The sequence below is a fragment of the Ciconia boyciana genome, chromosome 18 (assembly GCF_034638445.1).
Source record: "Ciconia boyciana chromosome 18, ASM3463844v1, whole genome shotgun sequence".
In the NCBI taxonomy this organism is placed as follows: Eukaryota; Metazoa; Chordata; class Aves; order Ciconiiformes; family Ciconiidae; genus Ciconia; species Ciconia boyciana.
Genome location: NC_132951.1, coordinates 7,027,613 through 7,047,417, shown reverse-complemented (window position 1 = coordinate 7,047,417; position 19,805 = coordinate 7,027,613). Strand labels below are relative to the sequence as shown.

The 19,805-nt window shown below is 38.1% G+C and overlaps 1 protein-coding gene across 4 annotated transcripts in view; it reads left to right on the top strand.

The window, feature by feature from the left end:
- SPTAN1 (spectrin alpha, non-erythrocytic 1) overlaps positions 1-19,805 on the top strand; it is a 53,352-nt gene that overhangs the window by 21,299 nt on the left and 12,248 nt on the right. For 3 of the 4 annotated variants that reach the window (XM_072883361.1, XM_072883360.1, XM_072883359.1), the window contains exons 17-40: positions 436-679; positions 987-1,109; positions 1,909-2,126; positions 2,905-2,997; positions 3,370-3,504; positions 3,976-4,124; positions 5,487-5,546; positions 7,808-8,006; positions 9,257-9,361; positions 10,150-10,173; positions 10,515-10,550; positions 12,432-12,479; positions 12,744-12,835; positions 13,228-13,372; positions 13,491-13,672; positions 13,851-13,950; positions 14,088-14,285; positions 14,408-14,554; positions 15,103-15,206; positions 15,344-15,506; positions 17,778-17,909; positions 18,269-18,406; positions 18,764-18,868; positions 19,089-19,297. In XM_072883361.1, coding sequence (XP_072739462.1) covers positions 436-679; positions 987-1,109; positions 1,909-2,126; positions 2,905-2,997; positions 3,370-3,504; positions 3,976-4,124; positions 5,487-5,546; positions 7,808-8,006; positions 9,257-9,361; positions 10,150-10,173; positions 10,515-10,550; positions 12,432-12,479; positions 12,744-12,835; positions 13,228-13,372; positions 13,491-13,672; positions 13,851-13,950; positions 14,088-14,285; positions 14,408-14,554; positions 15,103-15,206; positions 15,344-15,506; positions 17,778-17,909; positions 18,269-18,406; positions 18,764-18,868; positions 19,089-19,297 — 3,149 coding nt within the window. The remainder of the gene's footprint in view (positions 1-435; positions 680-986; positions 1,110-1,908; positions 2,127-2,904; positions 2,998-3,369; positions 3,505-3,975; positions 4,125-5,486; positions 5,547-7,807; positions 8,007-9,256; positions 9,362-10,149; positions 10,174-10,514; positions 10,551-12,431; positions 12,480-12,743; positions 12,836-13,227; positions 13,373-13,490; positions 13,673-13,850; positions 13,951-14,087; positions 14,286-14,407; positions 14,555-15,102; positions 15,207-15,343; positions 15,507-17,777; positions 17,910-18,268; positions 18,407-18,763; positions 18,869-19,088; positions 19,298-19,805) is intronic. The other variant, XM_072883363.1, reaches the window with a different exon arrangement.

Below are 19,805 nucleotides of genomic sequence, written 5' to 3'. Positions count from 1 at the left end.
GGAGAACAGATCAGTTTTTAAATCTAGAACTTCACAGCAAATGGTTCCTATGTTTGCAAATGACCTTTAGGGGAATTAAATCCACAGCGAGAAAATCAACAAAATCTGGTTTCCTACAATTGGAATTATCAGTTGTTAACAATTTAAAAGGGGTTCATCTAGAGTAGCACATCTGTAAAGTTAATGTAGTTTCAAAAATATTTTGTTTATTTTGTGAAATTGACAGATTAAAACCAATTACATTTACATAATGTGTTGAATATTATCCAGGACTTAAATATTACCAGACTTATTGCACTGGCAGTGTGCAGCTGAGCTTCTCCTGTCACAACAAAACTTATTAGCTAAGACCTGAAAATACTCTTCAAATGTTTTTGGTCACTGCAGCTATCTTACAGAGATTCTGACATAATGCTATTGCTGAATTATTTTTAGGATCGTATAGATGGCATTACCATCCAGGCACGCCAGTTCCAAGATGCTGGGCACTTCGATGCTGACAATATCAAGAAGAAACAAGAAGCTTTAGTAGCTCGTTATGAAGCTCTAAAGGATCCTATGGTAGCTCGTAAGCAGAAACTTGCAGATTCTCTTCGCCTGCAGCAGCTTTTCCGTGACATTGAGGATGAAGAAACCTGGATTAGGGAAAAAGAACCTATTGCAGCTTCAACAAACCGAGGTCAGTCCATCCCGCTATCTCCAGGATTTAGATGTCAAAATTGCTCTGTTATAACTTGTCTTTTTATTGAACATTCCCTGGAAATTTCTGAAATGTTATTGTAATGAACTTTACCTGGAGTTACATATTTGCCATCACCCGTGGTTCTTTAACTGTTATGTTACTTCTACAGTTCCAGTGGGTAATGTAGTTTTCATAGTTCTCTGTCTTCATTGCGTTTGTCTACCCCTGGTTACAGCTTCCTTGAAATTTTTGTTTGGTCTAATGACTCTGAATTAGCCGATTTAACTATTTTATATCTTTCCAGGCAAGGACTTAATTGGTGTCCAGAATCTGCTAAAGAAGCACCAGGCTTTGCAGGCAGAAATTGCAGGCCATGAGCCCCGCATTAAAGCAGTCACACAGAAAGGAAATGCTATGGTGGAAGAGGGTATGTCAATGTTTTTTAACTCTTCCTCTTTCAGAAATCCAAGTCTTTGTGCTGGACTTTGTTCTCTGTCCCTGTACAATTAAGAATCACTGCCTGTTTTTATCCAGGCAGTAGACGGGTACCTTCTAGCAGGATGAACTTCTGGTCAGTCTTTCACCTGAAAATAAAAATAGATTCCTCGATGGGAACCTGTCACGATTGTCACAGATCTCCATCTGCTCTTGGCAAACACATATGAGCCCTGTATTGGACAGCTTTGTGCCTATGATGTTTAGTCTTCATTTTTAAATCTATTAAAAGCTTGTATCTGAGATACATAATCATGATGGAGAGATGATCCTCCACAAAGACAGTAAGGGTCATTCCTGCTTTTAAATTAAATAAGTACATATCTTTATTTCTGACTGGGTGTTCTTAACACCAGAATACTAAAAAAAATTTCCCCGATTCCAGGATTCAGAATGCAGGTCTGAAATAATATTTGTCTGTTGTCAAAACTCTACCACTGGAAAGAGAATGACCTTTCCTGTTTCATCATTGAGAAGAAGTGTTATAATGTGTCTTGTTTTGTTCTTCGTGACTCAAATATTCCTAGTACAGTTTGATTGACAGGTATGGTGTTTTCCAGTCTGAGGCAAAAGGACAGGCTGAGTTGTGCTTTCATTATTCTAGTCAGAATAGGCTACATATGTTTAAACAGGTCCAATTTCTGTGACTTTCAAGAAGTACAAGTAATCTTTCAGTGTGTATTATTTATGTCTCCTTAAGTCCTTCAGTTCTCTGTCTTTTTGTTACCTAGGACATTTTGCAGCTGAAGATGTGAAAATCAAGTTGAACGAGCTAAACCAAAAATGGGACTCTCTGAAAGCTAAAGCATCTCAGCGTCGACAAGACCTAGAGGATTCCCTGCAAGCTCAGCAGTACTTTGCTGATGCTAATGAGGCAGAATCCTGGATGAGGGAAAAGGAGCCCATTGTAGGCAGTACAGACTATGGAAAAGATGAAGACTCTGCTGAGGTATTTGAGATTGTTGTTTGAATCAGTTTTACATAAACAGCGAGGATTTGTCCAGTGGTAAAAAAATAAGGAGCTCTGCTAATTTCAGGATTCTTAAGAAAAAAGGCAGAAGATTCTTGCATCAAGCTGAATTTTGGCTCAGAGTCAAAAGATAACAGTTTTTCCCTGTGTCTTAGTTATTGCACATGAAATTTTGCTGTTCAGTATGTGAAACCAATTGCAAGGAAACTTTACATTTGTATTCACTCTTTTATAGTTAGTTGGGGGGGGGGGGGGTTTGTGTGTGGTGTGGTTTTGTTTTGTTGTTTTGTAAAGTATAATGAGGGTAATATCAGCAAATTCCTCATGTGATGTTGCATTTCAGTATGAGTCTGGTTTTCAGTAGTTCATTGGTCTGGAAGTAATGTTTTGTCTAGAGTTATTTTCCTAGTGTCATTCTGCTGTCAAACACCATATCCCAGACACTGCTGACTGACATTTCGTCAAAATGAAGTGCAGTTTAAAGGCATACTTTCAAACTTAACACTATTTTCAGAGTGATACGTGGTATTCCTGGTCAGAACAAAAGAATGTGTCTGAGATAAGGTAGAGAAAAAACACAAGAAGCATTTGGACCACTATCTAGCCTGTGAATAAATAGAAGTAGTTATTCTCATGAGAGTCACAAGACTGGCAGCTCTGAAAAACCCACATTCCCTGTGTATGGAGCCAAAGTATATATTTAAAGCCATTTGTAAAATGGCTAGGTGTACATGTTGTTTTTATCATTCGCTTTCAGGCTCTTCTGAAGAAACATGAAGCTTTGATGTCTGATCTTTCCGCTTACGGCAGTAGCATACAGGCGTTAAGGGAACAGGCCCAGTCATGCAGGGTAAGGAAAGATGCTAATCATGTTGCTAAAATTCTTGGGTCAGCAGAAGGCAAAGACAAAGCTTAATAACAGTTTTTGGTTTTGAGAACTTATTGCAGACTGTAATTGATTGTCTCAAAAAATTTAGTGGTCTGTTTTTATAATCATAACAGGCAGCTGTGTTGCATTGGAAGAAAACAGTATAATGTGGTGGTTTTCAAGGTTTGAGGCCAGACGGCACCTAAAATAAGTCTATCTGCATTACATTTATTTCAACAAGAATAATTTTAAGGGCACTACAGTAGCTTTAAGGCTGAAGTATTTTTTAGGACAACTACATTGATTGTGATAAACATGGAACAAATCATTTTTCTTGTGCTCCTTCTTTGTTAGCAACAAGTTGCTCCCACAGATGATGAAACTGGCAAAGAGCTTGTGCTGGCACTCTATGATTACCAAGAGAAGAGTCCCCGGGAGGTGACTATGAAAAAGGGAGATATCCTCACCTTACTCAACAGCACCAACAAGGTATGCTCTTGCCGTCTGGTTTGCTGAGCTGCTTGGCTCACTTGGTGTTGTGTGTTCTGTGGAGCATTTTTGGTTTTGTTTTTTTGAATAAGAGCATTCAAAGAAGTTAAAGAATTTGCACATTTAGTCCATGTTGCCATTCAACACTTTAGCATACCTCTTCAGCTTATTCTCATGACTCCTGTTCCAAGTCAGATAAACAACATATGCTATAGGGCATGTGTCTGTGAGAAAACTTATTTCCCTATTGTTGAGGAATTCTTGTCCAAACACAAGGGGAGACATGGAAGTAGGACCTAGATGTCTTCAAGAGACTATTTGTTTGAAATGATCTCCATGAAAAGAGCAAACTGTTGTGAACATCACTGGTTTTCTTGTGTTAATAGAAGCCTCTAATTTGCAGCTTTCAGTTGCTGAGCATACTTTATGCTGGGTGCTTGCCTCACAGTGGTTGTTTTTTTTTCTTTCCAGGACTGGTGGAAGGTTGAAGTTAATGACCGTCAGGGCTTTGTACCAGCTGCCTATGTGAAAAAACTAGATCCTGCCCAGTCTGCTTCCCGAGAGAATCTCCTGGAAGAGCAAGGCAGCATAGCATTGCGACAGGAGCAAATTGACAACCAGTAAGATCTAACTGATGAGATATGACACCCATCTAGCATTTGCTGGCTTGGCCTTTGCCTCGTATATGCCAGAAGTTTAGGTTGATGCCTCTTATACTAGGGAGTAATTAACTGGAGCAAAGCAAGGGGCTCCTTTACCGGGGCACCGTATTGAGTTGTTTTATTCTTATTCTAGATTTTCTTGTTGCTTTTCCCATTTTTACCTGTAAAACTCACGACACTAGAGCTCAACTTGCTGTCTGACTTCAGTATTTTGTGTGTTCCTTTTGTTGTTGTACCTAACAACTTAAACTTGTTTGTGAGTTATATCTGTCCTAAGCAGCTCTTGTATTTGTAGTTGTCACTTCTTAATGTGTGATCTGTTTTGAAAAGCTTTCTTAAATTTGTTTACATAAAGTACAGTACCCTCCCTATATAGGGCTGCCTCTGGAGGTGACCTCCTTAGGAGCTGCAACTACTCTGGTGCTAGCTCATTACTTTTTTTCCTGAAATGTGGTGCCACTATTTGTTGCCATTACATGGGCTAAAATGTGCCCCCCTCCTTGTTTTTTTTTTTTTTTTTTTTTTTTTTTTTTAATTCCTTTAAAAGAGGAACATGCCACTGCAAATAGAGAAAACTGTATGGCTGCTTGGTAATGATGTCCTCCATAAAGCACATGGTGGTGGTAGATTAGTTCAGGCAAGGGCTGTGGGTGATAGCTGTGAGCTACTGGCTCATCTTATCAAGCCACTTGGAAGCCAAGGCTGAAAGTTTTATGCATACTCCCATCTGTTTGCACAGCTACGCTGTCATTCTACATGAGAATTTCTTCCCACTCAGTTGTTTTGAGTCACCAGTTATTACAGTGACATACAATAATTACTAGCTTTAGCTCTAGAATAAAAATAAAAAAAAAAATAATTAAAAAAAAAACCACAAACAAAAAAAACCCAAAACCCTTGTACCAGTGAGAAGAAAGGATGCTGGAAAATTGTGACGCATTGTTTAGGATTTTAATAATGTGTAACTTTCTCTATGGGTTTGCATGCTGCTTTTAAGAACTAGAACAGGGGTGCCTTATTTTAGAGCCAAGGAGAGGGGACCACCCTTTAGTTTACAATCACATGGCACAGTGATCAGGAAATGAGGAGACCTTATAGAGAGAGTTCAACTGTACTGCTGAGGTTTCCTTATGTGAATTGTACTCCTGGTCTGATTTGCTTTGTTTGCTTCTGAATGACACCTAATTTTCTCCATTTAAATGTGAACTCTTAACCATCTCCTACCACAGACAACCCATGGATGGAGCTGCTGCTTTCATTATTTTTGTTAATCTGACTAATTTTTTGCATGCATTTGCTGTGCTCCCTCTGTCTGTGCAGGACTCTCATAACTAAGGAAGTCGGCAGTGTATCTCTGCGTATGAAACAGGTCGAAGAACTGTGAGTAGGATTAGCCCTTTCTAAACCATGCTGTCTCCATACTGTCACTGTTCATTCTCCTTTTGTTTGTTTCTTTCTTTGGGAAAGCTGCTCCAAAGAGACATGAAGGAAGCCATTTCTGCAATGTGAATTATTTTAGTTTAGATGAGTGTCGTGGTATGTGTTTCATGTGTTCTTTATAGCCAGCCATCCAGTCAGCTGCTTATCTTGTTGGTCACCTCTGCGCTGCTAAATTGGTTAATGGTGTTATTTTCCATTATGATGATTTTGCTTACCAAATGAGGCTTTAGTGATATCTAGACTGTTTTCTTTAAAAAGCATATCTGGCATTTTCTGAGGTGCAGATAGAAATACTAGTTTGTATATATAAATATATTTAAAATATATAAACCAAGTATTATGTCACATACGAATACCTTGGAGTTTTGGAAAGGTGGGGTTATCATAGTTAAAGTAACATTCATGCTGGGTAGTCAAAAAGCATTAGTTTATATAGGATGATTTTTCTTTTTAATTATAACATTAACATAATTTTCAAACTTGTATTCAAGTCTCCTGGAAAAATACCAAGTTTGCATTATGTTCTTGAAGGTTGCTGGGAGACCCAAAGTAATAGTGTTCATTGGCTGTGCCTGACTTTCTTTTCATAGAGAATATATTTCTTGCAAATCAAAAGTGAAACTGTTATGTTAATCTCTGAAGTGTTGCCAAGCAACTTTGAGGGAAGGTCTGTTTCTAAAGGAATTTTGCCCCAGATCCTCTATGAGCTTCGCAAGTATTTAATACCTAAAATTGTATCCTGAGGCAAACACCTGCAGTCGGGGCAGGCTTCAAAACAGTGTTTTTCTCAAGTCAGGGTAGAATGTTTCCATTCGAACCTCATACGAAAGATTCTTAGTTCCTTTCTATCCAGCCTTAAACCAGGATAGACAGGAAACCTCAAAGCCTCTGCTTCCATGGAAGGACTTAGAGTTGATTATCAGTTTGATGTATAGACATTACAGGCCAGGGTGTCAAGGATTTTCTTCAACAGACTTTGTCACCTCTGAGTTATTGGTTAGGAAAAAGCTACGTCATTGAACTCTTCAAGTTGGGAGGTGTAATTGCTCAGTATTTGCCTGTGTGCTCCAGGGTGGGAAATGAAAACATTGTAAGGCTTCCCTTTCCCCATCTGAGGCCCGTGCAGATATCTCAGCAGTGTCTTAAATTATTTGGTTTAATAACATCAAAATGGATATCCTCATGGCTTAATAATGAGAATCCGTTGCTGCTGTTGATCACTGCAGTACACCAATGTGCAATCTGATTCAGGATATAAAAAAAGCCATCCAGATGCAGCTAGAATATCTCATCTTCTGGAATACTTAAAATAAGGTAACAGTAAGAATGGGTGTTAAGGGCCTGGCTTTTCTGAATGCATGTTGTTTAAAAACAGGCATTATGCATTGCTAAAGAGATCTGTAATTCAGTATCAATGACTGTAAAACTTCCGTTGGCTTTTTTCAGCAATAACTTGGGAAAGGTCTTATAGGATCGTCTGCGTCTAGTTGGTTACCAGGAATCAAATAGGAGACATCAGTTTTCTTGTGGTTTTAAATAAATGGCTGGTCTTTCAAGGTTTATTTGCCTGTTCAAACCAATTTAAACATTTTAGAGATTTTTACTTTGCATTTATTCTAATGTAAACAAGGAGTAATTTAACTGATGTTGTTGGGAATTCCATAGATATAAAAACAGATGTGAAACGAGTTTCATGGATTTCCCAGTTGAATATGGTTGTATTATCAAAGAAATAACACCTTTTTCTTAAACATCCAGCAGATTTTTCACTGAATAATGGCTAGGTAAGACATTTATGTCCAGTAGCTGGGAAGCTAGTGGATTTTAATAATCCAATGGCAAACTTGATGTACTATAGGAAAATACTTCTCAGAAAGTAAGACCCTATGGAGTCATTCCTGCACTGCAGTGCTGCTGTAGCTTAAGAGCCTAGCCTGACCTAAGCTGTGATTTGGGTTTGCTTTTGCCCAGTGAAGCATTGCATGTGGGAGATCTCATTTTGGTGTGCGTATCCACGTAGAGGAGAAACATGTACAGTTTACGTTTACCTAACTGTGTACAAGTAGATCATTCTGTAGAAGAACAGTGTGTAGACTGCAGGGATTTCCCACATCTTTGGTGACACCAGTACTTGGTAAATTACTGTGACTCTGCTCAGTTCAGTCTGACTGTGCCCCGCTTTCCTTTTCTGCTTGTTCCAGGTATCACTCTCTTCTTGAGCTGGGAGAAAAACGTAAAGGCATGCTAGAAAAAAGCTGCAAAAAATTTATGCTTTTCCGTGAAGCTAATGAGCTTCAACAGTGGATCAATGAGAAGGAAGCTGCACTCACAAATGAGGAAGTGGGTGCTGATCTGGAGCAGGTGGAGGTGCTACAGAAGAAATTTGATGATTTTCAGAAGGTAGGCTGTAATGCTGTATAATGTGTGTGTTAGTTTTGGTCTCTCCCCTCAGGCTTTCTGATCATATGTCCATGATAATTTTTCATAGCCGAGCATAGCTGAGAAGGAAACATAGCTTTGATTGGAAATAAAAAGGTAGATATGCATTTTTTTATTTTGTGAGGATAGAGAGAATCCCACACTCAAAGTCTTCAGTTTGGTTACAGTCTCCAGGTTGCTACATGCTTCCCAGCTCCCAGAGAACTGAAACTCTCTTTCAGCACATTCAAATACAGAACCTGCCAAGCTTTGGAGGAAGTTCATTTTGTGTAAAGCATAACCTTCAGTTAAGCTATTCCTCTTCCTTTTTGTTGAAAGGAAAGATGCATTTTAATTTCCATCTGTAGAGTGTTTCCCAAGATATGAAAAAATAATTCTCTGCTTCAAAATGCTGGTAGCCTTTCAGTTTTATTTTTTTCTCCCAATTTTTGCAACACTAGTTAAATTATTTTTTTTTTCTTTGCATGAGGTGTGAAAGAATTGCTTGGGCAGATATATTTATTCTGTCTACTTTGGTAAGATACTGAGCACTGAAATGCAAAGATGCCTGACCTTATACATTGGAAAAGACAGTGATTCAACAGTTTGTGGACATTATCATGTTTACAGCTTGAAAGTTGGCTAACAAACAATTTGAGCCAACCTAATACTGTAGGTGAGAAGATGACAGCAGTTGCTGGATTTGGGTTCTTCAAAAATAAGCTGATGGTTGAGATGAAAATGTCACCTATTAAATTTTAAGTGCAAGTCCTCCACTACTACTTTTTTAACCAGGTTCCCTTTCTGCTTTATAGAAAGCTCTCTGTCAGTCTGGTTGGAAGCATATATGTGTCTTTAGTAAAATTACTTTTTAAGTTGGCCTTTTAGCTTATTCATGCAGTAATACGGATGATAGCTTTTGATCTTCATGTTAGTAACGTTGTATACCTGACAGTTTAAAAGCGTATTCCATTCCTGATTGTTAATTAACTTTGTGTATGGAAAACTGATAGTGCGTTTCTTTATTCCATTGATGCTTGGTGCCGGCAGCTGGGATTTCTTGGCATAGACTCTCATGCATTGTATGTGCACTGGTAACTGTAAAGGTCAAGTGTTCTGAATTCCTGCTGTTTACAAACCGTGTACTTTTTGGTACCCCTGGTATGCCAACTCATTCCACATGTTTTGCTTGTGTGAATGTTAATGCTGTGATATTTTACTGTTCTGTGCAGGATTTAAAAGCTAACGAGTCACGTCTGAAGGACATAAACAAGGTTGCGAATGACCTGGAGTCAGAAGGGTTGATGGCAGATGAAGTGCAAGCAGTACAGCAACAGGTCCACTTTTTTTCTGACTTAGTCTAATCCTCTTGAGAAGCAAAAGACTTTCTTCCTTTCTTTTGCCTGTTTTCCACTTTGTGTGTCATTGCAATATTCTAGCTGTTCATTTTTGCTCTCTGGTCTGATAATACTGGTATTCTAACCAGAGATCCTTAATGCCTGTTCTGTAGTGTGGCCATCACAAGGGTACCCTTTGAATTGTTTCTTTTTAAATAGTGCTATAGCAAATTGCACCATCTAGAGCTTTTTTCTTTTCTTTTTTTAGGAATGGAAAGTCTTTAAGATAGTATTAAAAGTCATGGAGAATCCATGCACTAGCTTTACTTCATATAAGTTTGAAATTTCAGCCTTCATTTCTTTGCAGGAAAATGGTGAGGAATGCTAGGGGAAAAGAAATAAAATAGAGCTCAACTTACAGTTGGAGGGATTTTGTGGGTTTTCTGTTCTGTTTTTTTTTTTTTAGTAACATACCTATTTTTTTTCAAGCTTTTCACATACTTGTGCTATTTCTGTAAATAATTCTATCTGGTGCCAACAGAGTATTGAAGCAGCTTGTTTATTTTCTGAGCTCAAAGATGATGTGTTGCAGTAGATGGTTGAGTAGTCAAACTCCCATTTCTGCTACACGTTTAGGTTGTGCGAGCACTATTTGGCTTAATGACATGCTGGTAACCACTTTGTAGAAGAAGGATGGAAGCATATCTCCTGCTATCTTCCTTTTCTCAAAAACAGTAAAAACTTTATTTCTGTTAGAAAATAACAAGTTTGTCCTTTTTCCTTTGCAGGAAGTCTATGGTATGATGCCCAGGGTAAGTTAATTTCTGAGATAGCGTGGCAATTATAACAGGTTTGGGATGTACAAGTAGAAGTTCAGCCATAATTGTAGTCCATTTCCATGAAGGAACTCAGTAATGACTTTGAATGGACATAAAAAGATTATCTTATCTTTGATCCATTTATTTCCCGAGCATCTTACCCCAGGCCACAAATCAGTGCAGAGCAGGATAACCCAAAATGACGCAAATACTTGTAAAAATTGATGTACTCCACGAAGGATTGAACATGGAGAACTTTCAAAGATTTTTAGTATATTCTGATAGTTTTAGATTTTGCTTCCTATTTAAAGCTGTTTCTTCACATTTTCAAACAGGATGAAACTGATTCTAAGACAGCCTCTCCTTGGAAGGTAGGTGTCATTACTTAGTGGCACACAACAGGAAAGTAAAACAAAAACTACAGCACATCATCTTTTTTAGACCATACACCTTCTCACATGCCCTTTTTTCTTGTTTTTTATTTCCTCCCCTTTTTTTTAAAGACTGTTGGCAACATGATTTTAATGGTGTCCTAGTCTCAGCTAGTGTTTGGATTGGTATTGATTTAGGGTTAGTGACTTTCATTTCACTTTGCTTGTTTACTTCAACAAGCATGTTACAAAAATTTGTTGAGCATTCAGCAGGAATTCTCCTTCATATACTTGCATACAGATTCTCTCAGTATATAAAGATGTCGTATAGGTACTACTCTTTGTTTTAAAAATAAAAGCCATCTAGGCAAAGTCAAGTGACTATGTCAGCTCTCTATTCGCAGGTATGATTATGAGAATAACTGAGATTAGGTTTCCAACAGAATTGCTCTAGCCACAGAAATTGCTGACAGCCTGTTTTTCACCTCTCTGCTGCAAAACTCCATTTTGTGTTGAGCTTGTACTGTAAGACTGATTCCAGTTTTTATACCAATGTTTCTAGGTATTGCATGGCCACTAGATGCGAAATAGTGCCTGTTCACTTAGCATGAGTTCTTTTTTTACAATGTAGCCAGCAGAAAGAAATGTTTTTATTCCTGAAAGTCAAAGCCATTTATGTCAATATTCCTTTCGTCAAGGAATATGTTGTATGTGTATAGCAGTATCTTTTTTTATTCATCTCTAGCTCATTTTCTACAATAGTTAGAAGAAGCCTTTCTCCATTCATTAGTGGCTTACAGGGGAATAGCTGGCACCTGCTGATGCGCAAAAATATCTTGAATATTTTTGACATTTTCCAACATTGTGCCTTTCTCTAGTATTTCATTCCCATGTTTCATGTCTCGCATCCACCCTCTTAAGCTTAAAGCTGCTTGTACATCTTTTAAGTTGTGTGAACGTGGGAAACCAGATAAGTATACAGTATTTTGTCAGCATTGTAGAAAATGCAGCCATGTCAACAGGAATTGGTGATTTTTTTGCACAGATCGTACACATGTACGTTGAATCCGAAGAGTCTCATAGTAACTTAGCAAACTATAAGTTCTTCTCTGTGTATATCTTCAAAGGGATGACCTTTGCAAGTAACCCATTGTTGTCAGAAAAGTAGATTGCGTGTGGCAGGGAACTAGTTGTTGTTCTTCTAATTAGCCTTCAGCAATTTTGATAATGTTCTAGAAATATGTGAATTAACTGCTAAGCTGATTTTGCCAAAAACTCAGCCAAGAGTTAAACCATTTGGGTAATTATTTTTTCTGCCCCCATTGGGTATGTTTTGGGGATTTGTTTTTTGGTTTGTTTGGGGTTTTTTTTGTTTGTTTGGGTTTTTTTAATTCACCTATTGAATGTTGACTTTACATTTTCTCTTTCCTGTACTTATTAAGACTATTATTGTTTGTTTTAATTTACGCTAACATCGTAGCACTCACTTTTTAAATTTCTAACTATTCTTACTCTGATCTATAATATCTGGGGTGTTGCAACTAACTATTCTTAGTTGCTTTTGTAATTTACTTGGATTGATTTTCTTACTGTTTGCTTCTCTCTTTCATCTTAAACAACAGTGTATTCAAAACACTGTTCTGAAGAAGTATATAAAAATTAAAGAATTCAACAGTTTTCATTGAAACCTTTAAAATCTAGGGTGTTTCTCTCTTCCTGCATTGTGTAGTGTTGTATTTGACAAAGTCTGTATTTTTGACAAGGGCCAAGACATTATGGATTTTTAAGTTTGGTTGGTTTTTTTCCAGTCTGATTTTTAACCGATCAGAGCCAGAGTTGACTTTAATGCTAGATTTTTTTTATTTCTGCCTTTTCATACAGTCTGCACGTTTGATGGTACACACAGTGGCAACCTTTAACTCAATCAAGGTAATAATACAACTTTTCCCGAGCTACTTTAAAAGCTGTTTCACCTTCTCCTTCCATAGTCTTTGTCTTTCATTGTTCTTTATAAACCCTTTTGAATGAACTTATTGACATATATACAGCATTTGCTTCTCAGGTTACATCAATATCTGGTCTGCAATAATGGTCTTACATCAATAATGTAAGATACGTGGTCTTACAAAAATGTCTGGTCTTACATCAATAATGGTCTGCAATATCAGTGAGATTTTTTTGTTTGTTTTGCAGGAACTGAATGAACGCTGGAGGTCTCTGCAGCAGTTAGCAGAGGAGCGAAGCCAGCTGTTGGGCAGTGCTCATGAAGTTCAGAGGTTCCACAGGTGGGGTGTTTGTATCATATTTGGTCCTAATTCAGTAAAATACTTTGTCTATAAGAGTTCTAAAACACAGTGGGACCTATTCCAAACAAATCATACTTCAACCCCCAGCTCGTTCAGTGGAAGTTGGACCACTGGTGGTCCAGAATAATTCTTTATATTCTTCCTAGAAAAAGAAAGACTTGTTAACATAAAAGCATGGGATTGCTGTGGGCTTGGGAGATCTGGACTACTGTCCTATTTTGCCAAAGTTCGCTTGTGTCATTTTGGGAAATAATGTAATAAAACAATCAACTACTTGACCTTCTCTGGAAATCAGTGACCTGCTAGGTATCAGAGATCCTAGTATGACCTCCATTTTAATTCTCTTTTTGCCTTCCCTTCACTCAAATCAGAGATGCTGATGAAACAAAAGAATGGATAGAGGAGAAGAATCAAGCATTAAATACAGACAATTATGGACATGACTTGGCTAGTGTGCAGGCCCTGCAGCGCAAACATGAAGGCTTTGAGAGAGACTTGGCAGCTCTTGGAGACAAGGTGAGGTGGTGAAGAGGACAAAACCAAAAGCTTTCTTTTTATCTAGCAGAAATGATTGAACTATAGAAAAGATTATTTTTGTCTTCATTGTGCTTATTTCCCTTTCTCTTAATTCTAGGTGAATTCTCTTGGTGAAACTGCCCAGCGTCTGATCCAGTCACATCCAGAATCTGCTGAAGATCTCCAAGAAAAATGTACTGAGTTGAATCAGGCTTGGAATAGTCTGGGAAAACGTGCTGACCAGCGCAAAGAGAAGCTTGGAGATTCTCATGACCTGCAGCGTTTCCTCAGTGACTTCAGGTAAAGATGCTATTCCCCTCCCCCCAGTTTGTCTGTCTGGTTTATTATTAGTGAAGTATATATGGATTATTGTTCCACAGGAATACTTCTGGGGAGGGTTCAAAAAAGGACTGTCTTTCCTGTTCTGACTTGTTTCAATGGAGGGAGGGAAAAATTCTCTATTAATGTGTGTTCACAGGGACCTTATGTCTTGGATCAATGGAATCCGGGGCCTGGTCTCCTCAGATGAACTTGCAAAGGATGTGACAGGAGCTGAAGCTTTATTGGAAAGGCACCAGGTATGTGAAAGATAAGTGTGTATCGTAAACATCAACAATTTATTTTTTTTTCTGACACTTTCCATTTAGAGTTCCAAAAATAGATCCGTCCAGCTCTGCCATCTATTTATTTAATAACACATCTCTGTACCTTGCAGGAGCACCGCACTGAAATAGATGCAAGGGCTGGCACTTTCCAGGCATTTGAACAGTTTGGACAACAACTTCTGGCTCATGGACACTATGCCAGCCCAGAGATCAAGGAGAAACTGGATATTCTAGATCAAGAACGGACAGACCTAGAGAAGGCCTGGGTCCAGCGCAGAATGATGCTAGACCAGTGCCTAGAGCTACAGGTACTTTGTTGATTTTAAAAAAGAAAAATAATTCCTCCTTTCATAAGAAAGTTTATTTTTTCATAGTGATGAGCAGTGCTCTTTGCCTGTCTTTCTCATGCTTTGGAGTTTCTTCTCCCTAGCTGTTTCATCGGGACTGTGAACAAGCTGAAAACTGGATGGCTGCCCGAGAGGCTTTCCTAAATACAGAAGATAAAGGAGACTCTTTAGACAGTGTGGAGGCACTCATCAAGAAACATGAAGATTTTGATAAGGCAATCAATGTCCAGGTGAGGAGTGCAGCTGAAGTAAGGGGAAAATAGTTTAGTTTTTCTTATGCAGATTATTAGCAAAAGAAGTTACTACCCTGTATGGCTTCTAAAGTTCAGGTCTAAATATTCAGCCATTTGGGATCTGTTGCAGACGTTTAGAAGCGGCTAATGCAGATAGGGATGTATTTCACTGCCTACAAACAGTGTAGGAATAGTAGCAAGTATTTGTGTAAATCTCTTACTGATTTGAAATGATTTTTTTTTCTTTTTTTACAACAGAAAAAGGTGTATTTTCAGTTTCTTGCAACAGAAAGCTGCCTACTTTTATTGAGAGATCATACTGCTCTAGCTTAAAGTCCAAAAGATACTCTTTTCCTAAATGCCACAGGTGAAAGATGTTCTGAAGTTGAACTCTCCAGTCCTGTAGAAGATAGACTTCCTTGATAGTCACATTTACAAAATGTATATATAAAGAAGAAAAAAAAAGTCTTATTCCATTCCAGACCCTGCTCATCGCTTGACTTTAAGGAACTGCAGTTCTAATTTATGGCTTCTGTTTTTAATAGGAAGAGAAAATTGCTGTCTTACAGTCTTTTGCCGACCAGTTGATCTCTGCTGATCATTACGCAAAAGGAGTCATTGCTAACAGACGCAATGAGGTTCTGGACAGGTCAGTATTGCCCTGTTAGATGGGATGCAGATACTGACTGAAAGAGAATGCTCTTTGGCAACGTTTTCTAGCTGTTAAACATGATGCCATGTGCAGTCGTAGTTTTTCATTCAACATATGTATTTAATTGCATACAGGTGGCTTCGTCTGAAAGCTCAAATGATTGAAAAGAGATCGAAGCTAGGAGAATCTCAGACACTCCAGCAGTTCAGTCGTGATGTGGATGAAATAGAAGCTTGGATCAGTGAAAAGCTCCAAACTGCCAGTGATGAATCATATAAGGATCCCACAAATATCCAGGTGAATATGATTCTCAACTCAAACCAAAATACAATTTTTAATTTTGCAAAGCATACTCTGGTTTGAAAAAATACGCTCAGGAATTCTTGTTCAGTGATAATGGAATTATACACCACGTTGGACATGGTCTCCATTTAACAAGGAGAAAATGGAAGTTACATTATGCATGAAAGGAGACCCAAAATAGAACTCACTTGGTAATTATTGATGCATCTAATTAATAAGATATGTGGTATCTGCAGCAGCAAGTTTCCTGAAGAAACCCCTGAGTAGCTATTCTGTCTTTCTCCCAGCATCTAGCTAATCAAATAAGAAATTGAGTTCTTGGGTCTCATCTCTGTCTTATGTTCTAAAATGTGAAGTCTCATTTATTTTTCAGTATTAAGGAATAATTTATTAAAGTTACCTCTTACATTTTAATACTGGTTTATGAAGTAGTATGAATGCACTGAACTACTTCTCTCAATTTGTTTTATAGCTTTCCAAACTGCTGGTAAGTAGTTTGGACTAGCCCTGGTATGTGAATTCGTTTTCTTTGTATAGCTTATGTGTGAGCACAAGGCCTAGTTGCAGTCTGTTGCTCCATCCATCAGTTCATGCAATCTCTTTGTTTTCTATTAGTTCTTGACCTACATCCAGGTACAGCTACTGATCTTTGTGTTATGGGTGTGGCTTTTTTGTTAATGCCTATTCAGCATCATTTATTCATGTATTTGTTTTGCAGGTGTTCTGCATGATCTGTTTAATTTGTGGTGCATTAGTGACGTAGTTTGATGGGGTATTTTAGGAGTTAGCCCATAGAAAAATGGATTTCTATCCTCCTTTTTCAGAAATTTGGCTATTGGGCCTGTCATCCTCCTGTCTGGATCTAGAGCGGTGATGATTTAACACGACACATAATGCCAACTCTGTTAGCTTGCGTTTGTAGAATCAAACACTGAAGATGGAGGATTCAATAAAATGATAGACCTGGATGGCTTAGTTCTTGCAGTAGTAGCATAGAAGGGAATAATATAGAAAGAACACTCTAGAAAAAGATATGTACCAGATGGAAAGCTGACAGGACTTGCAAGAATCCAAGAAATGGAGTAAAATGAGGATATGTGGAAGGAGAAGACAGAACAAAGAAAGGGAAAGCTAACTTGAGTAAGAAAGGAAAGAATGATTTGTCACTTTAGGCTGTGGTACATTAAATTTTTATTTTTTTATATTAGTTGAAAACATTAGAATTTTATATTAAACCAAACAGGCTTGTCTTGGATTTGTTATCATGGTAATTATATGGAGATATGCAATTGGCAGTTTTTAAATTGAATTTTACATGTTGGAAATCTAGCTTTGAAGGATATGTTTTTATAATCTCAGCATTCAGGATTAACAGTTCCCAAAATAAAGCAGTTCATGCAGAATTTCTCATGCCAGCGCTATAGTATTTTTCATCTTTTATTTTTAGTCTAACATTTCCTTTCATTCCAGTTCTCTCAGGGCACTGTATACCCATGTCCAATGTTACTAGCATTTCCAGTTAATACTTGTAAATTCTGTCTTGTCATTTTTGTGCTATTGTTATCTTCCTGGTGGGTGAATGGATCATGTATACATGGGAGAGAACTGCATACTTCCTCCCACACCAAGGCTCCTATTGTTCTCATGGCGCTCTCAACTCAGCAGAGAAACTTTTTCAACAAATAATTCACAGTTATTTTTACAGAGTTTATGGTTGTTCATTCACAATTTTAATATATAATGAGGTCACGTATGACTTTGACTAATATCAAAACTGTGCAGAAAGCAGCTGCAGCAGTGATTTCTCTTAATTAGCTATAGATTAGGATGGGAAATAAAAATTTGTGAAATTACTATAGGGGTAGAAAGGATGATCTACTGTGCTTCTGCTTAGGATATGTATAATTGCTGCTCTTCAAAGGTGATGGCACTGAAAATGAGAAGGCTTTACTTGAGGAACAGCTAAGCTTAGTGCAAGGAATGTTGCATGGGCATCTGTAAAATGCAGAAGATGTTGCCTGAGTTGTATGTATCAGCTCATGGACAGTTTTGCTAGGTCAAAGTTTGATGGTTGCTCAGATTAATGAGAGTTACTATTTGAGTGAGCAATAAGTATTCTTACTGAGAGACAGAACTTCTTTAAATCAGGCTATATAGAAACCTCTTTATGTATGTAGATAACTCTTGCGCTCTCCTCTTGGCCCATGAGAACAATTTAGGAGCCCTTTGTCCAGTCTCTAACAGTTTTGCTTTTGTCATCTTCAGAGCAAACACCAGAAACACCAAGCCTTTGAAGCTGAGCTCCATGCCAATGCAGATCGGATCCGTGGAGTCATTGATATGGGGAACTCTCTGATTGAAAGAGGAGCATGTGCTGGCAGTGAGGATGCTGTGAAGGTAGATACAACAAGTCTTAGAAGATTTGCTTAGTTTTTCCTTTGAGAAGTGTTTGGATAATTGAGGGAGGAGAGCGTCCCTCAAAAACAACCCTTGTCAATGTGTTAGAAGCTCTTCTATTTTAACAATGCAGTAGAAATCAGGGTAATCATTCTGCTTCGTTCTCAAGGGTGAGAAGTTTTCCGATCCTATGATCGGGATGTAAAAGTTGAACTGAACTATAGCTAGGCAGCATGAAATAGTGACTGTGTAATTTGCATATCTGGAATCAGCAGCCAAACTTCCACCGTATTCTGGGTTTGCATTTGTCAGAACTTATGTTTTAGTTTGTAGCATTTATCTCTTCCATTTTATAACAGGCACGCCTAGCTGCCCTGGCTGATCAATGGCAATTCCTGGTACAGAAATCAGCAGAGAAGAGTCAGAAACTGAAAGAAGCTAATAAGCAACAGAATTTCAACACTGGAATCAAGGACTTTGATTTCTGGCTTTCAGAGGTAACTGAGATTGGGATTATTTACTTGCAGGACTTGTTTTTCTAATTTTTTATTCCCTTTGCTGATAGATTTTGTGGAGCACAGTCCACCTTTGAGCAAGTCTAGATTTATTTTGAAAAAATCTTTATTATGACTAAAAATCTTGTGGATGTTTTTATGTTGTTATTCATAAACAATAAGGTGAGAAGAAGCATATTTGCGTAGAATCTGTTAGGAATTAAACAGGTGATGAGTTTATCCACACTGTAGAAAATTGAGAAGAGAAGTAACTTGCACAGTTTTAAAGTCATTATAATTTCAAGGGGTTTGTGAAAACACAACTCGTTCTCCATCGTGTTTTTCCTTCCCCACCCCCAGGTGGAGGCTTTGTTGGCATCTGAAGATTATGGGAAGGACTTGGCATCAGTTAACAACCTTCTGAAGAAACACCAGTTACTGGAAGCTGATATATCTGCTCATGAGGTATTGCTTTCTCTTTCAGTTTTGGAAGATAAATCATAGTAATCAGCAAATGCTACAGATACCACTTCAATACATGCTGCAGTCATATACTTGTTGAAGCATGTTTTCTTAATAAAAACTGTGACTCTGCACAGCAGTCAGATTATTATTTTTATACTGGCATAACAAACACAGAAGTGAGATCCAAGCAATTCACACACTTTTTCACCCATGTTTCCAGGATCGTCTGAAGGACCTGAACAGTCAGGCTGACAGTTTGATGACCAGCAGTGCTTTCGATACATCCCAAGTAAAGGATAAACGTGAGGCCATTAATGGGCGCTTTCAGAGGATTAAGAGTATGGCAGCTGCCCGCCGTGCAAAGCTGAACGAGTCCCACCGTTTGCATCAGTTTTTCCGTGATATGGATGATGAGGAGTCCTGGATCAAGTGTGTATTTTGGAAGTTCTAGGCTCTGGCGGGGGCGCATGTGCTTACTTGCCAGCTTGCTAACAACATTCATAGTCTGTAGTATGGTTTTATAACTTGCCTTTTCCACAAGTATGTGTCTCTACAAGAAGTCACCTTTGCCTCCCAGTCAAGGAAAACTACATTTGAAATGGCTTCAGCACTAGCTTGGGTGTGGCTTCTTATCTACAGTTTTCTTTGGTCAAACCCCAAGAAGGAAAGCTCTGTACTGGAAGAAGTAATGCTGTTTAGGCCTGGACCAGATAACTGAAATTGGACTCTACTCTTTTTGGGAAAGTTCCTAGCAAAAATTCAAACCTTACTTTTTCAGTCTAAAGTACTTTTTTTTTTTTTTTCTTTTGTTCTACCCAGTTGTAGTAATTAATCAAACGCTCTTTCCATGTTGGTGTTAGTATCTTGGGAGGAGGGAAAGAAGTGAGCCTGATTGAAATAATTCAAATTATTTTTTTGTCATGCTTGTAAAATAAAA